The following is an 18,202-nucleotide window of genomic DNA, read 5'->3' as shown; positions in this document are numbered from 1 at the left end:
GTCCCTCTGAGTCAAGAGGATGTTTCCATAGTGGGAGTACCTAATAAAGTTCAGAGAGAATTTTTATCTCAACCAAGATTCCTTTTTGCCATGCAATATAGCCCCAGTTAATCTATTCGGTAGAGATCTCTTTTCTAACTTAAAAGGGCCAGTACATTTTGCCTCCAGTGGAGATCTCACCTTAAACTTTCCTGATCAACCTGAACCTGATTATTTATGTTCCCTACAATCTGTCCTGGACATAAAAGAGGAAGTTCAGCAAAAGTTCTCTAATTTGGTGGAGATGCCTGCAAATTTGGGGGCTACTTCTGACAGTGTTAACATCAGAAGAATAAAAAAATGCAAACCTATAAAGATTCAGATAGATGTAGCTAAACCTCTCCCTAGGTTTCCTCAACAACTGTTAAAGCCTGCGGTCATACAAGGTCTCACACCTACTGTAGAAAACTTAATTTCCCGGGAGGTAGTCATTCCTGTACTCGTCCCTGCAGCATGCCAATCTTGCCTGGTTGGAAACCTGGCAGGATGGTGATTTGTCCAGGACTTGGGAGCCGTTAATAAAAATAGTTATTCCCTGTTTTCCTGTTGTTCCAAACCTAGCCACCCTTCTGTCACAAGTTTCAACTGACTTGGAATGGTTTACTGTTGGAGACCTTTGTTCACCTTTCTTCAGCATCCCGGAGACCCAACAGCCAATATCTATCTGCCTTTACTTGCAACAATCAACAATATACCTGCACTTTTATGCCTCAAGGGTTCACTGGGACCCCTTCTTTTTTCTCCCAAGTACCTCACCAAGATTTAAGTACCCTCTAGTTCCCTGAGAAATCAACCTTTTTACCGTATGGAGATAACCTCCTGCTGTACTCAGCTACTGTAAAGATTCCATAAGGCATGCATAAAAGATTCCATTGATTTGCTGCAACAGTTAGCTGAGAAAGAACACAAAGGAAAAATTACAATTATCTCTAGACTCTGTTCATTACCTAGGACATAATCTAAGCACTGAAGGAATTCAGCTATCTCCAGGGAGAATTAGGCTGATACAGGAACTTCCTAGACTCACAACTAAGTGCTAGCATTGTGGATTTCTAGGTTTAGCTGGTTATTGCAAGCTCTGGGTTCCAAATTTTTCTCTGTTACCTCTTCCACTCTATGAACTTATTAAAGATTTAGTCCCTGAATCCTTTGCTTGGGAAGATAAACATAAGCAGGCTTTTATAAGGCTAAAACAAGCACTGCAAGAGCTGCCTGCCTTAGGGTTACCCAAATGATCAGGTTCAGGTTGATCCGGAAACTTTAAGGTGAGATCTCCACTGGAGGCAAAATATATTAGCCCTTTTAAGTTAGCAAAGAGATCTCTAACTAATAGATTAACTTTAGGTTATTCAAAACCTTTTACTTGATTTGTGCATGAATGGCATAATCAGGCCCCGCGGAACTATGTGAGCATGGTAGTAAACATAGGCCTTTTGCCTATTATAGCATGCAACTTGAGTCAGTTGCTTATGCCTATCTCAGTTGTCTTAAGGTTATAGCCACAACTGCAAATTTAGTGGAAGCCTTGGCAGATTTGACTCTAGAAAATGAAGTTTATTTGCAAACTCCACACATTGTCCACAGTCTTCTTAACTCTGAATTGACAACGTTTCACTGCAAGTGTCACTAGATTCACTTCCTGTGAAATCCTGCTTTCAGCACCTAATCCTTATCTTAAACTTTACAACGTTCTCAATCCTGCTACACTACTACCTCTGTCTCACAAAGGTGAGGACCATGACTGCAAGGTAACAGTGTCCCATGGGAATTCCCTGGTAGGCCATTGCTTAGGACTCCGAGCTTCTACTGCAGGGAGCGTGGGTTCGATCTCTGGTCGAGGAACTAAGATCCCACAAGCCACGTGGCGCAGCCCAAAACAAAAACAAACACAAAAACAAAACAAACAGAAAACAATGTCCCATTTTGTGACACCGTGTCCTGAGTAAAGATGTTACCAAGTCCAAGCTTGCTGTGCTTGCCGCACGACAGGCCAATAAGTCGGAGATGAGGTGTTGAGGCAAGGAATATGACTTTATTCGGAAAGCCAGCAGACCGAGAAGACGGCGGACTAAAGTCTCAAAATAACCATCTTATCGGGGTTTGGATGCCAGTTTGTTTTATAGCACAGAGATGGGGAGGAGATGAGGAGGTAAAGTAAAAGGGCCATAAGTTTTGCGAATATCCCCTGGAATGGCCAGCCTCAGGGAGGGGATGTGTTAATTTCTTCTTAATTGCAGCCATCCACAGGTGGACAGAGTCCGTATGTTTCCCTGAACAAAGGCACTTTGGTTTAACATTCAGGCAGAGGAACAGGGTTCCCCGAGGCAGGCCATTATGTACAGACAGTATCCTTTTAGTGAACAAAAGCAGCGGAAGGCAAAGGTTAAAGTCAAAGAAACAGATCCAACGTGTAGTCAGATTTGGCTCCTCCCTGTTCCAGTTCCCTACTGTCAATGTCCATTCCACAGTCTTGTGGAAAAAGGGGTGACGGCCCTTCTAATTGCTTCGTCAGATGGAACTTTCCGGGAGTGTCCACCATCGGTGCCAGTGTTCCAAACGTTGTTTTTTTTTTTTTGTTCCTCTCTGGAAAGTGTCTCCTTTACACCTGTAGCCTTAAAAATATATTCTCAGCCTAAAAGTTGAGAGTTACGATCTATTTGACGGAAATTTTGAGAGCTTCAAGCCTGGGAAGCAGCACCTCAAGGTAAGGAATTTAGCAGTTTTCTATGTATGGGAAGATGCAAGAGTCTGGGCTCACTGAAATCATTCATTTGATATGTACCTCAGCTACCCGGGGCCTGTATCCTATATTCTCATATCCTGAGTTTCGTCAGGGCTCACCGGCTCACGTTGGAGGGCTGCAATCGCTAATGACTGATGTGTCAGGCAATATTCCATTTCTCAGATCCTCTCCTCTTGGTCAGGATTTTGACCAATATTTGGGAGACACTTCAGGATCAAATTTTGTCCCATGGTGCTGGGAGGCTCATCCCAGGTCAGGGGAGAATTCTTGATATGCCACTCCAGGTGCTAGTTTTTGGACTAGGCCCTATTGATAATTAAAGATCCTCTGGATCCTCTATCTAATTATGACCCAGGAGACATTTTCCCTTGTTGCTTCCTCCCATACCTAGAATCACACTATTACAATTATTTTATGTTATAAATGTGATCTATTTCCTCAAGATGTTTAGCCATAGAAGTATTGTTGGAGGCCTGGTTACATACTGGGTACTGTAAGAGACACCAATCTTATAAAATAGACAGGATATAAGTAAGTAATGCAGCTAGTAACGTTAACAAAGACACAGTGCAGCAGGGAGACACAAAGAGCAAACAATCTGGAAACAAAGAACAATGATCAGTATAACTACTTGTAATCCAATTGCAATAGCGAGCGACCAGAGGTACCATAACTGAGTTAGTGAGCCATCCGCTGTTTCAGTGTACCAGCAGTGCATACTTAGACATGCACGGCTTAATCTTTGAGACAAGCATACGCTACTGGCAGGATCAACCAGGTAGAGAGAAAAAGATAAATGTTTCAATTCTGCTTACAAGGGTATAATTTAACAAATTACTGTAAGTCATAATTAGTTTAAGGGGAGAGTTTTGCTTACACCTGGAAAACACAGATTTAAAACAGTCATTTTTCAGATGGAAACCATAAAAATTATAACCATAGTCACCAGTTTACCCAGTTATGTGCAACTAATCGTTTTTGTTAACAGCTTTATGAAGCCATCAGTTTTCCCATTAGAATTCTTCAAGATCTTACCCAGTTCACCTTTATGGTCTGAAAACCAGAAACTTGTATTTATCCGAAGGTCCCTTCTATAAATCTTCTCGAAGAGGAAGCATTTTTGCAAAAGCATCAGAGTGAAACCATAACTGTGTACAATGACGAAAGACTTAAAAGGCACTTTTTTTTGGGGGGGGGGTGTAATTCAGATTTTATTGCTTATTATGTCATTCCATACAACTTTAGGTAAACACGTTGAGAAAATATACTGGGAGTATTAAACAGATGATGGCAATATTGATGAAAATGTTCAAGTGTTTTACATAAGGTAGTTAAGAGGCACCGCTGCCACCATCACCCCCCCCCCCCCGGAAATTTGTACATTTCGTATAAAAAGAGTAAAAATAGTTCATTGGCATTTAACTAGCATTATTCCTTGTAATCTATGAACCACGATATGCCTGAATAATTTCAGAATCTTCAGAGCAAAACAAAGCATTTTTTTCCAATAGCAGACATAGCAGTTTCAGTTTCTTTAAAAAACAAGCAAACAAATCAGCACAACAAAAACTATACACACAACCCCAAAACAAAAAAGTTGGCATATTCCAGTGGTCCGGAATTTTGACGTTTCTATCGCATTAATTCAAGAAATAAAATGTGATTCAGCATTTTAAAATGAGACAAGCTTCTTCACCATAGTTATACTTACTTTATAATTGAATCGATTTAACTGAAGCCAATGTTAACCCAGCAAAAACCATGGATATAATCAAACTGCTCTTTTGATAAAGAAACTCCTTTAAAAGTTAACTATTCTTTAAGAACTCAGACCCGAGCTGCACAGGTGTAATTGAGGAACCAACAACTGACTTCCAGAAACCACAGCAGCAGTTCTAAGTGTTTTTGAAGCTGGGGAGTATATACAGAATCACTGTAAACGGCACATACACATCAGTAACTTCCTGCTAAAACAGCATTTGAAAGACTTCTATGTCTATTTTTACAAAGATGAGTGGGCTGAGACATACATTTGGCTACTTGAAAAGAAACAGAGAAGGCACGTTTAAATCTGATTACGATGCAATTGACAAAGTAACGTGGTTACTGCGGTGACATGCAACACTTTCCGATAATAAAGAGAATTCTGACTGGTAACATTTTACCAGGACATACCAAATTTTAGGAACTCCATATAATCTATAGAATACCTGTATCATTTGGCATACAATGTAACCTAAGAAGATTTATTGCTTATTTCACAACACTTCCCGTGTAATTCAACATACCAAGTCAACCGAATTAGTTAATATCTCTCTTTGGGATGTTTCAGGGGCCCTTTGAAGCACCCCAAAGTTAGCTAGAGCTCCAAGGAACTTCATTATAATTTGATTTGGGAAGTTTTGTCCGAAAAATAAGAAAAGGGTTTAAAACAGTCAGATAGGATCACATGTCACTGTGAAACAATAGTTATTCAGTTAGCCAAAGTAACAATAAAAGATTTCAAAGGCAAGTACAGAACAGATCTCTTAAAAGGTAGAAAAACTTAAAATCTGGTATCAAAGGCAGGCCAAAATCTTAAGAAACCTTGTCTTCTTAACAGAGAGAAAAGCGAAATTCAAGTTTTGCACCATCTTACTTTTAAAATTTATTGACTCAATTAAACTTATTTTAAACTTAGTCAATCCTGACCACGTACAGAACTCTTTTTTTCAGGGTCCACTTTCCATAAACCTTCTGTCACTTATTTTAGCACAATTCTGACTTTCAAGTGGTCAAATAGCTGGAGAGACTAATTTTAGATAGACCTTCCTAAAAGATAAGTTTTTTTTTTTTTTAATTTTTATTTATTATTTTTGGCTGTGTTGGGTCTTCGTTTCTGTGCAAAGGCTTTCTCTATTTGCGGCGAGTGGGGGCCACTCTTCATCGCGGTGCGCGGGCCTCTCACTGTCTCGGCCTCTCTTGTTGCGGAGCACAGGCTCCAGACGCGCAGGCTCAGTAGGTGTGGCGCACGGGTCTAGTCGCTCCGCGGCATGTGGGATCTTCCCAGACCAGGGCTCGAACCCGTGTCCCCTGCATTGGCAGGCAGATTCTCAACCACTGCACCACCAGGGAAGGCCAAGATAAGTATTTTTAAAAGTTCACCTAAAGCTCTTATTTCATTTGCATTTTCTTTCCTTAAAAGCTTCTTCACATCAAGTTATTTCCTTGCTGACAAATTTGCAATAGATATAACAAGATTTTATTTAGCTTATATTAAACCTAGGCACAATAAAAGTATTATACTTAATGTTGATGACTCTAACAGCATGTCTATATTAATTAGATCAACAAACGAACGTTAGTACCAGGTCTTAATTAATACTGAATATTTCCCAGTTCACATGAACCTGAAGCTCATTTAGCTCAACTTCCCTTGTATTTAGAATAGTTTGGTTTGTAAGTGCTCACTTTTCTTTAAGCCAATTAAATAGAGTTCATCCACAAATCAACCTCAGCAATGTTATCCAAAGACAAAGACACATACGAGGACACAAACATACAGAGACGTCATAGTTGTCATTTCCAAATTTCAGCAGGGAGTCAGGTACAGCCACGTGAAACCCATCAGTTTACAAAAAGAGGTTGGATTCAAATTAGGTTTCTGACAGATGGAAAAAATCAAACTCACTTGTCTAGATGGCTGAATTTTTACAGAAAAGACACTTAGGTTTTTTATTTATCCTTGATAAGTCAACTTCTAAATTACTTTACCCTCTTTTAAAAAGATGCATTTTTAAAAGATGGCAGAGATGAGGGTTCCGGAGAAGACCAGAAAGGATGTTTGCATCTCAAAGATACAGGCAAGTTTTTCCTAGGATGACTTTGTTTCCCCTTTGTTTAATATTTACAAGCCTCTTAAGATAAACAGGGAGGGTTTGGGGAGTGGTATCTATTGGAGAGTCAATCAACTCGTTCCCCACTGTCAAAGTTCCCTGGGGCTCCTGTGGGGAAATTAGAATCGGACGCCTCAAGTCCAAGGGCGTCGCCAGGCCTCTTATAGGTTGTCAGCACAAGGGAAATTGCCCTGCTGTGGAAGTGGCTCCCGGTCCAAATTGGGTGGCCTGTGGAGTCTTAGATGGTGATACTAAATCCGGCTCCTGTGCTCTGGGGGTTAACACAGAAACTTCTATTTGATCCCCGTGGGTAGGGGAAACAGGAGGTGGTGAATATGATGGCGGCATGGGGGGAGAGTGGGCAGTTGGAACAACTGCCGGTTCAGCTTGCTGTTTTGCAAAACACTTGTAACTGCGAGATCCTATAAAAGTTGAGTGAGCCATTCAGGGGCTACCGCCCTTCTGATCCTATATTTTGGGTCCGCACCCTATTACAATAGTATATCATGTGTTTCTTAGTCATAGGCTCAGGGCTACGTTTCACCCATTTATCTAATATAGGCCCCAAAGGGCTCTCCTTCAGGGTAGATGGAGTATTTCCCATTGTGTACACCAAAACGCAAAATACGCAAGCAAACTCTGGCATCAGTGCACACCAAACCAAGACCAAAACCAACGAACCAGTTCCCAAATCGGTTCTGAGGGGGTGTAGTGGTGTAGGGAGCAGCCGGCTGGTCCAGAAGCCCACAGGCAGCTAGGAGGAGCTGTGTTAGTCCAAAGGGACTCATAGTCCATTCTCAGCCCAGAAGGAGCAGCCAGGGGGAACCAGTGGGAGGGCTTGACTAATTGACCTTTGTGCCTGCTATAAAGCTTATTGTTTAGCTCTTCGCCAGTAAAATATGGAGGGTTTGTACGTGGCTGCATAAATGGGTCTACGAATGATGGACAAGTGTGGTATTTGTTGCCTCCGGAGTGTGAAGAGACCTAAGTAAGACGAGTTGGGCTTGCTATAGTGTGTTGGGGGGCTGAATAGTTAACAGCTGAGGTTTAGCTGCAAGAGGAATTTCCTGGCTTTTAGAGGATCAGTTAATGCCCAGAAATGTAATAGTTGTGGAGAGCCCTTGAATTTTCTGTGGGGCAGCAGCCCAGCTGTATGTTATAGATGGGTCACCAACCATGTTAGGGCCTCGTGCACCAATGTCCTGAGGGGCTCTGGATTAGAACATCAGTATAGTGCCAGACGGTGCAAGGGGACACCAGGTCTTGCCAGCAAAGACTGTGGGCAATAGCTGGGCTGTTAAGATAGCCAGTAGGCAGACAGGTTAAAACACACTGGGTGCCTTCTGCAGTAAAAGTAGACTGCAGCTGGGACTCCTCAATAACTGGTACTGAATAGAACATAATAGCTAGATTGTCACAGCAAAGTAATTCCCTGGAGCCCTTTGGATATCCTTAATTAACTGGACAGTGTTGGAAATGGGAGCCTTAATAGTGGGGATCAGCATTGCTATTTCAGTAGTTGCTTATAAGGCACCACTCATTAAGAGCAGGCTTTAATAGCAGCCAAATGGGGGAATTGAAAAGGAGAAATGGTGTGTTTAATGACTTCTTCTTGTCATAAATTTTGAATTTTGGGCTGCAATCCCACAGCCCCCTGTCATACATGTTATTGGGGGATATTTGCTGTCTTAGGTGGCAGTCTTATGGGCTCCCAATATTCAGCTTCCACCAGGAAGACCAGGGATTTGGGTTTGTTCCAAATGGCGTTGCGGTACATCAGGGCATCCATAGCTGTAACGGGAAAGGGTAGGGCCAAAGGGGCTACCACCACTAAACGATTTTAATAAAGATTGTTTCAGTAGTGACATTCAATGGAAGTTGAATGCTTTCCACTCCACTGACTATTATGCGTTGTAATCTAACGTGTGGCCCTTGCTTATAATTGAAGGGTTTCCCAGGAAGCACTGTAATTTGAGCTCCAGTTGTCAATGAGAGCCATAAGACAAGTTGTTTATGTGTGTCCCAAGGATAATTAGAGAAGTATATGGGCAGTTGTCCCAGAGGAGGGCCACGCTCCAGGGATCTGTCAGGTCCCTAAGGCAGAGGCCTTGGCAGAGGTCAGGGTACAGGATTCGGGGAGGTGACAGCTGCCCATCACTCCATTCTGCTAAAGAGTCTGTAACGCCTGAGCAAAAATTTCTACCTTGTGCTTGGGCTGTCCCAGGGTTACGTCATTAGGGACCCCGATCTCCAGAGCTGCCAATACAGGGAGGTCTGTTAGTCATCCCATGAAGGGTGGAGCTGTGTGAAGCACCACCCCTTGGTGGAGACCAGTAAGGGCCCCAGAAGCCCCTATATCCCTTAAGGGTCCTCTGTTGGGTTCCTGGCCGATGGGGCAGCGGGGCCCATATGCCTTTAGGGGCAAGCGAGATTTGGCGCTTCAGAAAAATTATCTTTCTCATATCTAGCTACAACATGGATGCAGTCCAATGCCTGTTGTACTGTATCTGACGTTTCTTTGAATTGTAACAGCATGGCTTTATAATTAGGGGGAACACAGTTCTCCCCCTTCCCTTGGACAAATTTTTTCTAGAAAAATTTGCATTTCTATCATGGTATAGTTACATGTCTCTGTTTCTTGTTCATGCTGGTCATCCGATGTTTTGGTGCAATGGATGGTGACAGGGAATACCTGGAAGGGAGTTTTCCTCTTCCCTGACTCATATGCTGCCACTTCCCGTTTAGGGTGTCCCAGTCAGCCTCGGTGGGGTCAAGGGATGATTTGCAACAGCAGCAAGAATTGCAGCAACATAGGAGGCACTTACCTCAGCGGCATTTGCCCGCTCGGGGTGCCATGATGCCCCTGGTAGAGCTGCCTCTGTCATGGGTTAGGGCTGTGTGGGGAGCTCATGGATGTATGTTTGCCGTATAGGACGGTTTGGGGTAATAGTAAAGCTGTGTAGAGACTGTGTATGTGTGATCTGGGGAGAGATGAGGGGCCTGAGTGCCTTTATGAGTGTACGGTTAGTGTAGCATGGTGCGGCTGGGTGGTGGGGCTGGTTCTGGGTGTTTTGAGGCTGTGTGTGCAGGCATTTGAGAAGAGGTAGGGGTATGCATTTTAATGTTTTGTGTGTTGGATCTGTGTGTATTCAGAGTATAGGGGTTAAACATATGCTCATCCTGTAGGGTAAGAGTTTAGGGAGTGTATTTTTGGTGTGGAGGAATTTGCAGAGACTGGGGTTGTCAGTGTAAATTGGGGTTGCTAGCTGTGTGTGTATAATCAGGGGATGTGACAGAGGCTGTTTATAGTATCTCAAGAGGGAGATGGGTGTATGTTTGTATTGGGGGTGTGAGTTCATCATGTGTTGTGGGGGGAGTATTTAGGAGAAGGTTGGAAACATTGTGTCTCTCTGATGGTATTTTGTGTTTGTCTCAGCTTCTGAGGCATTGTACATACGTGGATGTTCACAGCTGTGGGGGGACTGTATGTGTTATATTTGGATTTGGGGGGTTGTGTCTTATATTAAGAAGTATGTGAGTTTGGTTTGAATGTATTTGGCTGTTGTTGAAGGGTTTGTGTGTTTGCATTGGGGGGTTATATGGGGTTGGGTGGATTTTTGTGGGATATGAGGATTTAGGTGTTTGATTATCGGGGGCCGTTGGGGGTGTGTTTTTGTATTCAAGACTGTGGCTGTGATTTTATTGGGGTTTGTAGTGCATGTATACTGGAGCAGGAGGGTTCTGGGCACACAGGCATCTGCTTATAGGTAGGGAGTTTGTGTGTTTGAGGATGTTTGGAGCTCTGTGGGGCTGTGTGATGGTGGCACAGGCGACTGTGGGCAGGTGGAGTGTGTGTTGGGCTGGAAGGGAAACTCGAGGGCATGTTGGTGACTGTGAGGCGCCCATGTGAACTCCCACGTGGACTGACCTTTGTTCCTTCTGATCTTCCATGGCTTGTACCCATCCTGATCTTCTGTGGCAGCTACTCCCCTGGAATGGTCAGCAATACTCTGCTCATTCTTAGCCAGATGAGTCAGGAAATGTCACTTCCTCTGGCAGCTGGATGTGTCTCTTGCAAGTGAGTGGTCCTGGAGTCCAGGGTGCAGGACTGGTGGACAGATGCAGAGTGAGGCTGATTCCCATTCCCCCATGAGCCCTCTCCTCAGTGAGGTGGCCAGGAGGTCAGGGCTGTATCTCCAGAGGGTCAGACATGGCCAGTCCTCTCTAGAATGTGCTGGAGGGGCCAACTCATTGAATGGACCCTGCCAAGAGATAAACAGACCCCGAGGACAATTCCTAAGGGAGAAGTCTATACCTACCCATCTTCCACTTTCTCCTTTGGATGGCCTCTACCACAAGGTAAAAGATAAGCCCCCTCACACGGCCCTTCTTGGCCTGGTCTTACTGACCGGCCAGTCTCTCCCCACATCCTGGCTCACTCTGGGCCCTCTGGTGATACCAGCATGAGGCCCCCTTGCATGTCAGTTCTCACCTCCTTGCCTTGGCCCTTGCTGCCCTTGCTGTTTGTCCTGCTCTTCCTCCCCCAAGGCCGTGAGTCACCTTCTCCAGGTGGGAAGGATCCACTGAAAATGCAAATTTGGGTAATTACTGCATCATCTGAGTCTCTAGCACGTGCCAGGCACTATGACGCTTGCCAAATCCATAAAAACCCCACAAAGCGGATGTGCTATTAGTTGCACTTTGCAGGTGATGAAGCTGAGGTTCAGAGGTGAGCAACCATGACCAAGTACCCTGTATGTACCAGAATATCAATCAGACTGGTCAACGTATCCAATGAAGCCAAACATTAATCTGATCAGGACGCCTAGATGCCAGGCTGTAAAGGCGCAAAATATGTCCCAGCAAGAGAAGGAGCAGTGCCAAGTACCCCAGCAAAGAAGCAGAGTTCATATCCTGCTTTCTTAATCAAAATATCTGCAGATCAACCCACAGTTTCCTAGTCTGTTAATAGGAGGAAAATACCAATGTGCGTTGTCCTATAAAACTACCTTAAGATAGTGTGTATGATCCTGAGTGCTTCGGTAATGACCCCAAATCATCATCATGAAGTTGGGATACTTCTTAAAACACTGCAAGTCTTACACACTGGCATATAGAATCTGTAAAGTCAGTTCTTTGGGTAATGATGGTAGATAGACGTGGCCCAGAAGGACAGAAGACAGAAAATAGAGCAGAAACTATTTGTCCAGAGGTGACAATGGGTCATAGCCAAGGTTCAAGCATTACTAGGGAGGTGGTGAAAATAGTAATGGGCATAGAGTGTAATAAGTCAAGGATATCTAATGTAGTTTCCAATGAAAGTTTGTGAAAGACATATAACTAAAAAGATAATAGGCTGGGAGGTGAAATAGTACAAAACATTTGATATATTTTTTACAAGGATAAAAGAAGATAGAAATGAACATTAAAGAAGTAGGTCAAATAGAAAAACTGTAAGATGGTAATAACCTCACAATATGATGAGGCAACTTAGATTTATTTTGTTTAAATAAATTGGTAGCCTATATTTAGAGTAGTTTTAAGTTGAAAGAGAATTTGAGCAGAGTATAGAGTTCCCATACACCCCCTCACATCTATTCCCCAAACCAAAGTTTCCCCTATTATTAACGTCTTGCATTAGTGTGGGGCATTTTTTACAATTGATGAGCCAAAGTTCATACATTCCTATTAACTAATATCCATAGTTTACATTACAGTTTACTCTGTTGCATATCCTATGGGTTTGGACGAATGTATGACAAGCATTGACCATTACAGTATCATACAGAATAGTTTAAGTGCCCTACCTTTTCCAGGATGTCATATAGCTGAAATCATACAGTATGTATCCATTTCAGTTTGGCCTCTTTCATTTAGCAATATGTGTTTAGGGTTCCTCCATGTCTCTTCCATTTAGTACTCTTATAGCTCAAGCTGCCATAACATAATACTATAGGCTTGGTGACTTTAACAACTCACAGTTCTAGAGGCTTGGAAGTCTAAGGTCACGGTACTGGCCAATTCAGTGCCTGGTGAGGGCTCTCTTCCTGGCTTGCAGACAACTGTCTTTTCACTGTGTCCTCACATGGTGGAGAGAGACAGAAAAAACTCTCTGGTTTCCTCTTACAGGGGCACTAATAGAGCCTAATCCTCATGACATCATTTAATCTAATTACCTGCCAAAGGCCTCATCTCCAAATACCATCACTTTGATAGAGCTTGAATATATGAATTTTGGGGGGACAGAATTCAGTTGCTAGCCTCATTCTTCTAACAGTATAAAATATGACGAATAAAGAAAGCTCATCATTAAATTATCTCTTTTCTAGAGTTTCTGTCCCCATGTAGTTATCTACTCCTGGGTAAGATAGCTAGGAAAGCAAAATTTTAAAAAACACATGAACAAGTTTTTTTGAATCTCAAAATGATTTGAAGGCAAGAAACAGTGTTAGAGAGAAAATTGGGGAACCTTACTTGCATAAGAAAAGGTGATATTCCTGTTCAGAGTTGAATGCCATTTTGGAGCCAGTCAAGCCAGGCTGAGGAAGCACATTCTAAGCAGAAGCAATAAAAATTGTGTGCAAAGAGCCAGGCTTGTTCTAGAAATTAAACAAGCCCCACTGTGAATGTGGAAGAGTGAATGAAGGGATGAGAAGCAGGATAGGTGAATGGAAACTAGATTACAGAGGCCTATGAGTACAGATGGGCATATGCATGTAAGAACACTACTCATGGCAGGGAAAGAACCACCTGGATGTATCAGAAGGAACAAGTTCTTAACACTCACAAAGGGAAAAAAAAAAAAGAAAGCCTGGTCTTCCCAGCTAGAATGGAAAACTGTTTAATACATGAGTATTCAGAATAGTTTTCAATCCTGAAATGTGGGGAAAAACTTAACATGGTCTAAACATTACTTGGGTTCCACCTAAAAAGCTTAAAAGCAAGACTCAGAAGGATAAAATTATTTTTAAGTAATTTAACTGCATCCCAGAACAAAGTTCAAGAATATGTACAGAAATACTAAAATATTTAGCACCAGAAAAGGAAAATCTACAGTGACTGTCATCCAATAAAAAAATTACCAGGTATATCAAGAAGCAGGAATATCGAACCACAATGAAGGGAAAAAAAACCTAATTAAAACTGACCCAGAAATAGAAAAATTAAAGCATTAGTAGACAACAAAACTAAAGTAGATATTATAATTATATTTCATATTTTCAAGAAGCTACAGGAGGGATTGGACATGTAAAGGAAGGTATTTTTAAAAAAGCAAATCAAAGTTTTAGAGATTAAAACTAAAATAGCTGAGATTAAAAGTACATTGGATAGAATTAACAGTAGATTAGACATTGCAGAAAAGAATTAGTTAACTGAACAAAAAGCAATATACATTATTCAAAACAAACACACAAAGAAAAGAAAAAAAACTTTAAAAAGATATGAGTATCAAGAGAATGGGAAGTCAAGTCATAGATGGGGAGAAAAAATTTGTAAAAGACAAATCAGATAAAGGATTGGTATGAAAATATACAAAGAACATTTACTGCTTACCACTAAAAAAAGAGGACAACCTGATTAAAAGTGGACAAAAAACCTAAACTGACACCTCAGTAAAGAAGATATAAAATATCAAATAGGCATATGAAAAGATGCTCAACACCTTATGTGTTTGGAGAACTGCAAATTAAAACAACAATGAGAAACCACTATGCAGCTATGAAGAGGACAAAAATTCAGAACACTGACAACACCAAATGCTGGTGAGGATGCAGAGCAATAGGAACTCTCATGATTGCTGTAGGGAATGCAAAATGGTACCGACTCTTTGGAAGACAGTTTGGCAGTTTAATAAAAGAGTAAATATACATTTACCATAAAATGCAGCAATCAAGCTCTTTGGTATATACCCCAAAGAGCTGAAAATTTACATCCATACAAAAGCCTGCACATGAATGATTGTGGCAGCTTTGTTCATAATTGCCAAAAATTAGAGGCAACCAAGGTGCCCTTCCATAGATGGATGGATTAAAAACAAACAAACAAACAAAAACCTGTTCCACATTCATACAATGGAATATTATTCAGCAATAAAAGGAAATAAACTACCCATGAAAAGACATGGAGGAACTTAAATGCATATTACTAGGTGAAATAAACCAATCTGAAAGGGCTACGTACTGTATAATTCTTAACTATATGATATTTTAGAAGGCAAAGCTATGGAGACCATAAAAAGATCAGTGGTTGTTGGGGGTTTGGGAGGAGGAAGGGAAGAGTAGGTTGAATAGGTGGAACACAGGGGATTCTTAGGTCAGTAAAAGTATTCTGTGTGATATTACAATGGTGGATACATGTTGTATTAGTCAGAATTCTCCAAAGAAGCAGAACCTATAGAATACATGCATGTGTTTGTAACAGGGAATTAGCTCTTATGATAATGGAAGCTGAGAAATCGCACAGTCTGCCATCTGTAAACTGGAGACCCCAGAAAGCTAGTGATATAATTCAATCCTAGTCCAATGGCCTGAGAACCAGGGGAGGTGGTGATATAAATTCCAGTCTGAGGTCAGGAGAAGATGAAATATCTCACCTCACACCATGAGGCAGGAAAAAGGGGCAAATTCTTCCTTCCCCCAGCTCTTGTTCTATTCAAGCCCTCAACAGACTGGATGATGTCCACCCACATTGGGGGGGGGGCAATCAACTTTACTGAGTCCACCAATTTCAATGCTAATTTCACCTGGAAATTCCCTCACAAAATATACCCAGAAATAATTTTTAATCTGGGTCCCCCATAGCCAGTTAAGTTGACACATGAAACTAATCATCACAAGTCGACCCTGTGTCAACATGACACCCATATGCAGCTCCTCAAATCTTACTTAATCCCCAAATAAGACAATAACAAGGTCTTAATTCCACTTAATATGATACAACAATTCTGAGTCCAATCAAAATACACTAACTCTATCCCCAGAAGAGGAGGTAAATCCTTGTGATATAACTTAAAGTACTATAATGTAAAATTAAGAGTACTTACATATTATGATATAAAATCAATACAACTCATGTTACATAATAAGGGAATATGAGAGAGAAAAAACAAATACACACTTAACACAAATATATTCATAGCAAAAAAAAATGGTGTACTCATGACAATTACAGTCCTCGTTTCTGTAAGTGGTCAGTTATAGCTGGTCTTTGTAACTACTTTCTTATACCCATTCTGTATTCTTTCTATCTTCAGCAAGCACCTCAGCAGATCGTGGTTCTTCCCTGGTGGGTGACCAAATCCTTCCTTCTTGAATAGTCTGGGTCATTAGTAGCCCTGCCTAGACTGGGTTGTTGCAGTTTTCCACTGAGCTTAATCAAAGAACATGGTAATACTAAGGGATGCCTTAAGCGATCTACTATATCCAGATACACTTTTCCTTACTTCCGTGTGGAAGAGTAGTCCGCAAGTAGTATCCTTGTATCAACAAACACTTTACTTTCCTTCTTTTTCTGTTGATTCAGAGGCATGAGGAGCCCAAGGTAGCTGGGTGTTAGTCTTAACTCCCAGTTCTTTGGAATCATTGCTGTGTCTCCTGGTAGAAGCATTTTCCCCTTTGGAACTAAGAACAGCAGAGCATAAGGTCACAGGAACAAAAAGCAAAAATTGGATAGTGGGTCACTAGGGATAATACTGAAGAGTTGAAAATAACTATTCTCATTTTTGTCCCTTAAAATTCCTGGACCCGAGAATGCTGGCTATGGAAGAAAGAGGACCATATATTGGACTCCAATTCAGAGCATATACAACCCTCTGGAGAACCTTGCCCTGGGACAAGCAGAGGTATTGTCACATAGCCAGCCCTGTAACTGAGTCTTCAGAAGGCCATTCCACCATTCTATCAAGCCTGCTGCTTCAGGTAAGACTAGTGAATTCCAAGGGCCCATTGCCTCACTTCATCTGCTGTGAAATGTATTCCTGGATCTTGAGCAATGCTTGCAGAATCCCATGACAATGATAAGTCATTCTGTAAGATCATGGATGGTAGTTACGCAGAAGTGACGTATGCAGGAAAGGCAAATCTGTACCCAGAGCAAATGTCTATTCCAATAAGAACAAAATCCTGCCCCTTGAACAATGAAAGCTGTCCAGTGTCATCAGTCTGCCACTGACTAGCTGGCTGATCACCCGGGGAATAACACCATATTGAGGGCCCACTGTTGGTCTCTGCTGCTGGTTGATTCTTTTTGATTGGGAATTCAGTAGTGGCTGTAGCCAGGTCAGCCTTGATGAGTGGAAGTCGATATTGCTGAGCCCATGCGTAACCTGCGTCCCTGTCACCATGGCCACTTTGTTGATGAGCCCATTGGGCAATGACAGCGTTGGCTGGGGAAAGAGGCTGACTGGTCTCCACAGAACAGGTCATCCTATCTACTTGATAATTAAAATCCTCCTCTGCTGAGATCACCCTTTGATGATGAGCATTCACATGAGACACAAATATCTTCATGTTTTTCAACTATTCAGAGAAATCTGTTCACATACCTCTTCCCCACTTTTCTTTATGACCAACTTTCCAGTCATGCTTTTTTCAATTCCTGACCACCCAGCGTGTCTGACCATTTCTCCTTCCAAGTGTTTCTCCCTCAGCCAGGTGCATGGCCTCAAGTTCTGCCCACTGGGAGGATTTCTCTTCACCACTGTCCTTCAGAGATGTCTCAGAGAGGGGCTGAGGGCAGTAGCTATCCACTTTTGGGTAGTGCCTGCATATTGTGCCGAACCATTTGTAAACCAGGCCTGCCTGAGTCTCCCTCTGTCAATTAATAGTAGGGAAGTCCCCTTGACGTCATAGGTGCAGGCTGGGAGAGAAAAGGTAGTGTAGCAGAAGTGAGGACTGTGGGCCTTTGAGCTACTTCTTCATGGAACTTACTTGTGCCTTCAAGACCTGCTCTGGCCTGATCACATATATACCATATCCATTTGACGATGGAGTGCTGCTGTGCATGTCCTCTGTTATGGCTTGGTGGTTAAGATTCCACTTAGTTCATGATGGGCAGCTCAGGTCACATGGTAACTTGATGGCCCAAGGTTAAGTGTTCAGTCTCTACAAAGTTCAGTAGCAGACCTCTTGTTTCTCAAAAGGAGACTAGTTACCAAAATGATGGAAGGGCCTTGCTCCACAGTTCTTAAGGCCTGTGCTTTGATTCACCTATGAGGGCCTTCAAAAGGCTCCAGACAGCATCCTTATTTGCCACAGACATGTCAACACCATTGTGTCTTCTGGATCTTATGGCCCAAGTGGCAAAGCAGCTTGCACTGCAGCCTGGACCTGTTACACAGCCTTCTCTTGTTCTGGGTTCCATCCTAAACTAGCAGCTTTTGGAGTCACTTCATTAAAAAGTCTGGAGTAGCACATCCAGATGAGGAATATGTTGCCTCCAAAACCCAAAGAAATCACTAAGAGCTGTGCCTGTGCTTTGGCTGTAGGAGGTGTCAGAGACGACAACTTATCCTTCACCTTAGAAGGGATATCTTGACATGGCTCAT

General features: G+C 42.2%; 1 protein-coding gene across 5 annotated transcripts in view; it reads left to right on the top strand.

The window, feature by feature from the left end:
- The first annotated feature begins 2,114 nt into the window (after positions 1-2,114).
- Positions 2,115-18,202, top strand: part of LOC309664476 (contactin-associated protein-like 2) — a 115,540-nt gene continuing 99,452 nt past the window's right edge. For 3 of the 5 annotated variants that reach the window (XR_014265798.1, XR_014265800.1, XM_082469993.1), the window contains exon 1: positions 16,335-16,574. Coding sequence is in view for 1 of the 5 variants with exons in the window: in XM_082469993.1 (XP_082326119.1) it covers positions 16,407-16,574 (168 nt within the window). In the remaining 4 variants the exon portion in view is untranslated. Of the gene's footprint in view, positions 2,138-16,334; positions 16,575-18,202 lie in introns of those variants that run through there. The other 2 variants (XR_014265788.1, XR_014265789.1) reach the window with 2 other exon arrangements.

This window comes from Balaenoptera physalus (genome assembly GCF_965194825.1).
Source record: "Balaenoptera physalus genome assembly, chromosome: 7".
Lineage (NCBI taxonomy): Eukaryota > Metazoa > Chordata > Mammalia > Artiodactyla > Balaenopteridae > Balaenoptera > Balaenoptera physalus.
The sequence above is the reverse complement of the archived record's forward strand: the minus strand, read 5'-3'. Positions and strand labels throughout refer to the sequence as shown.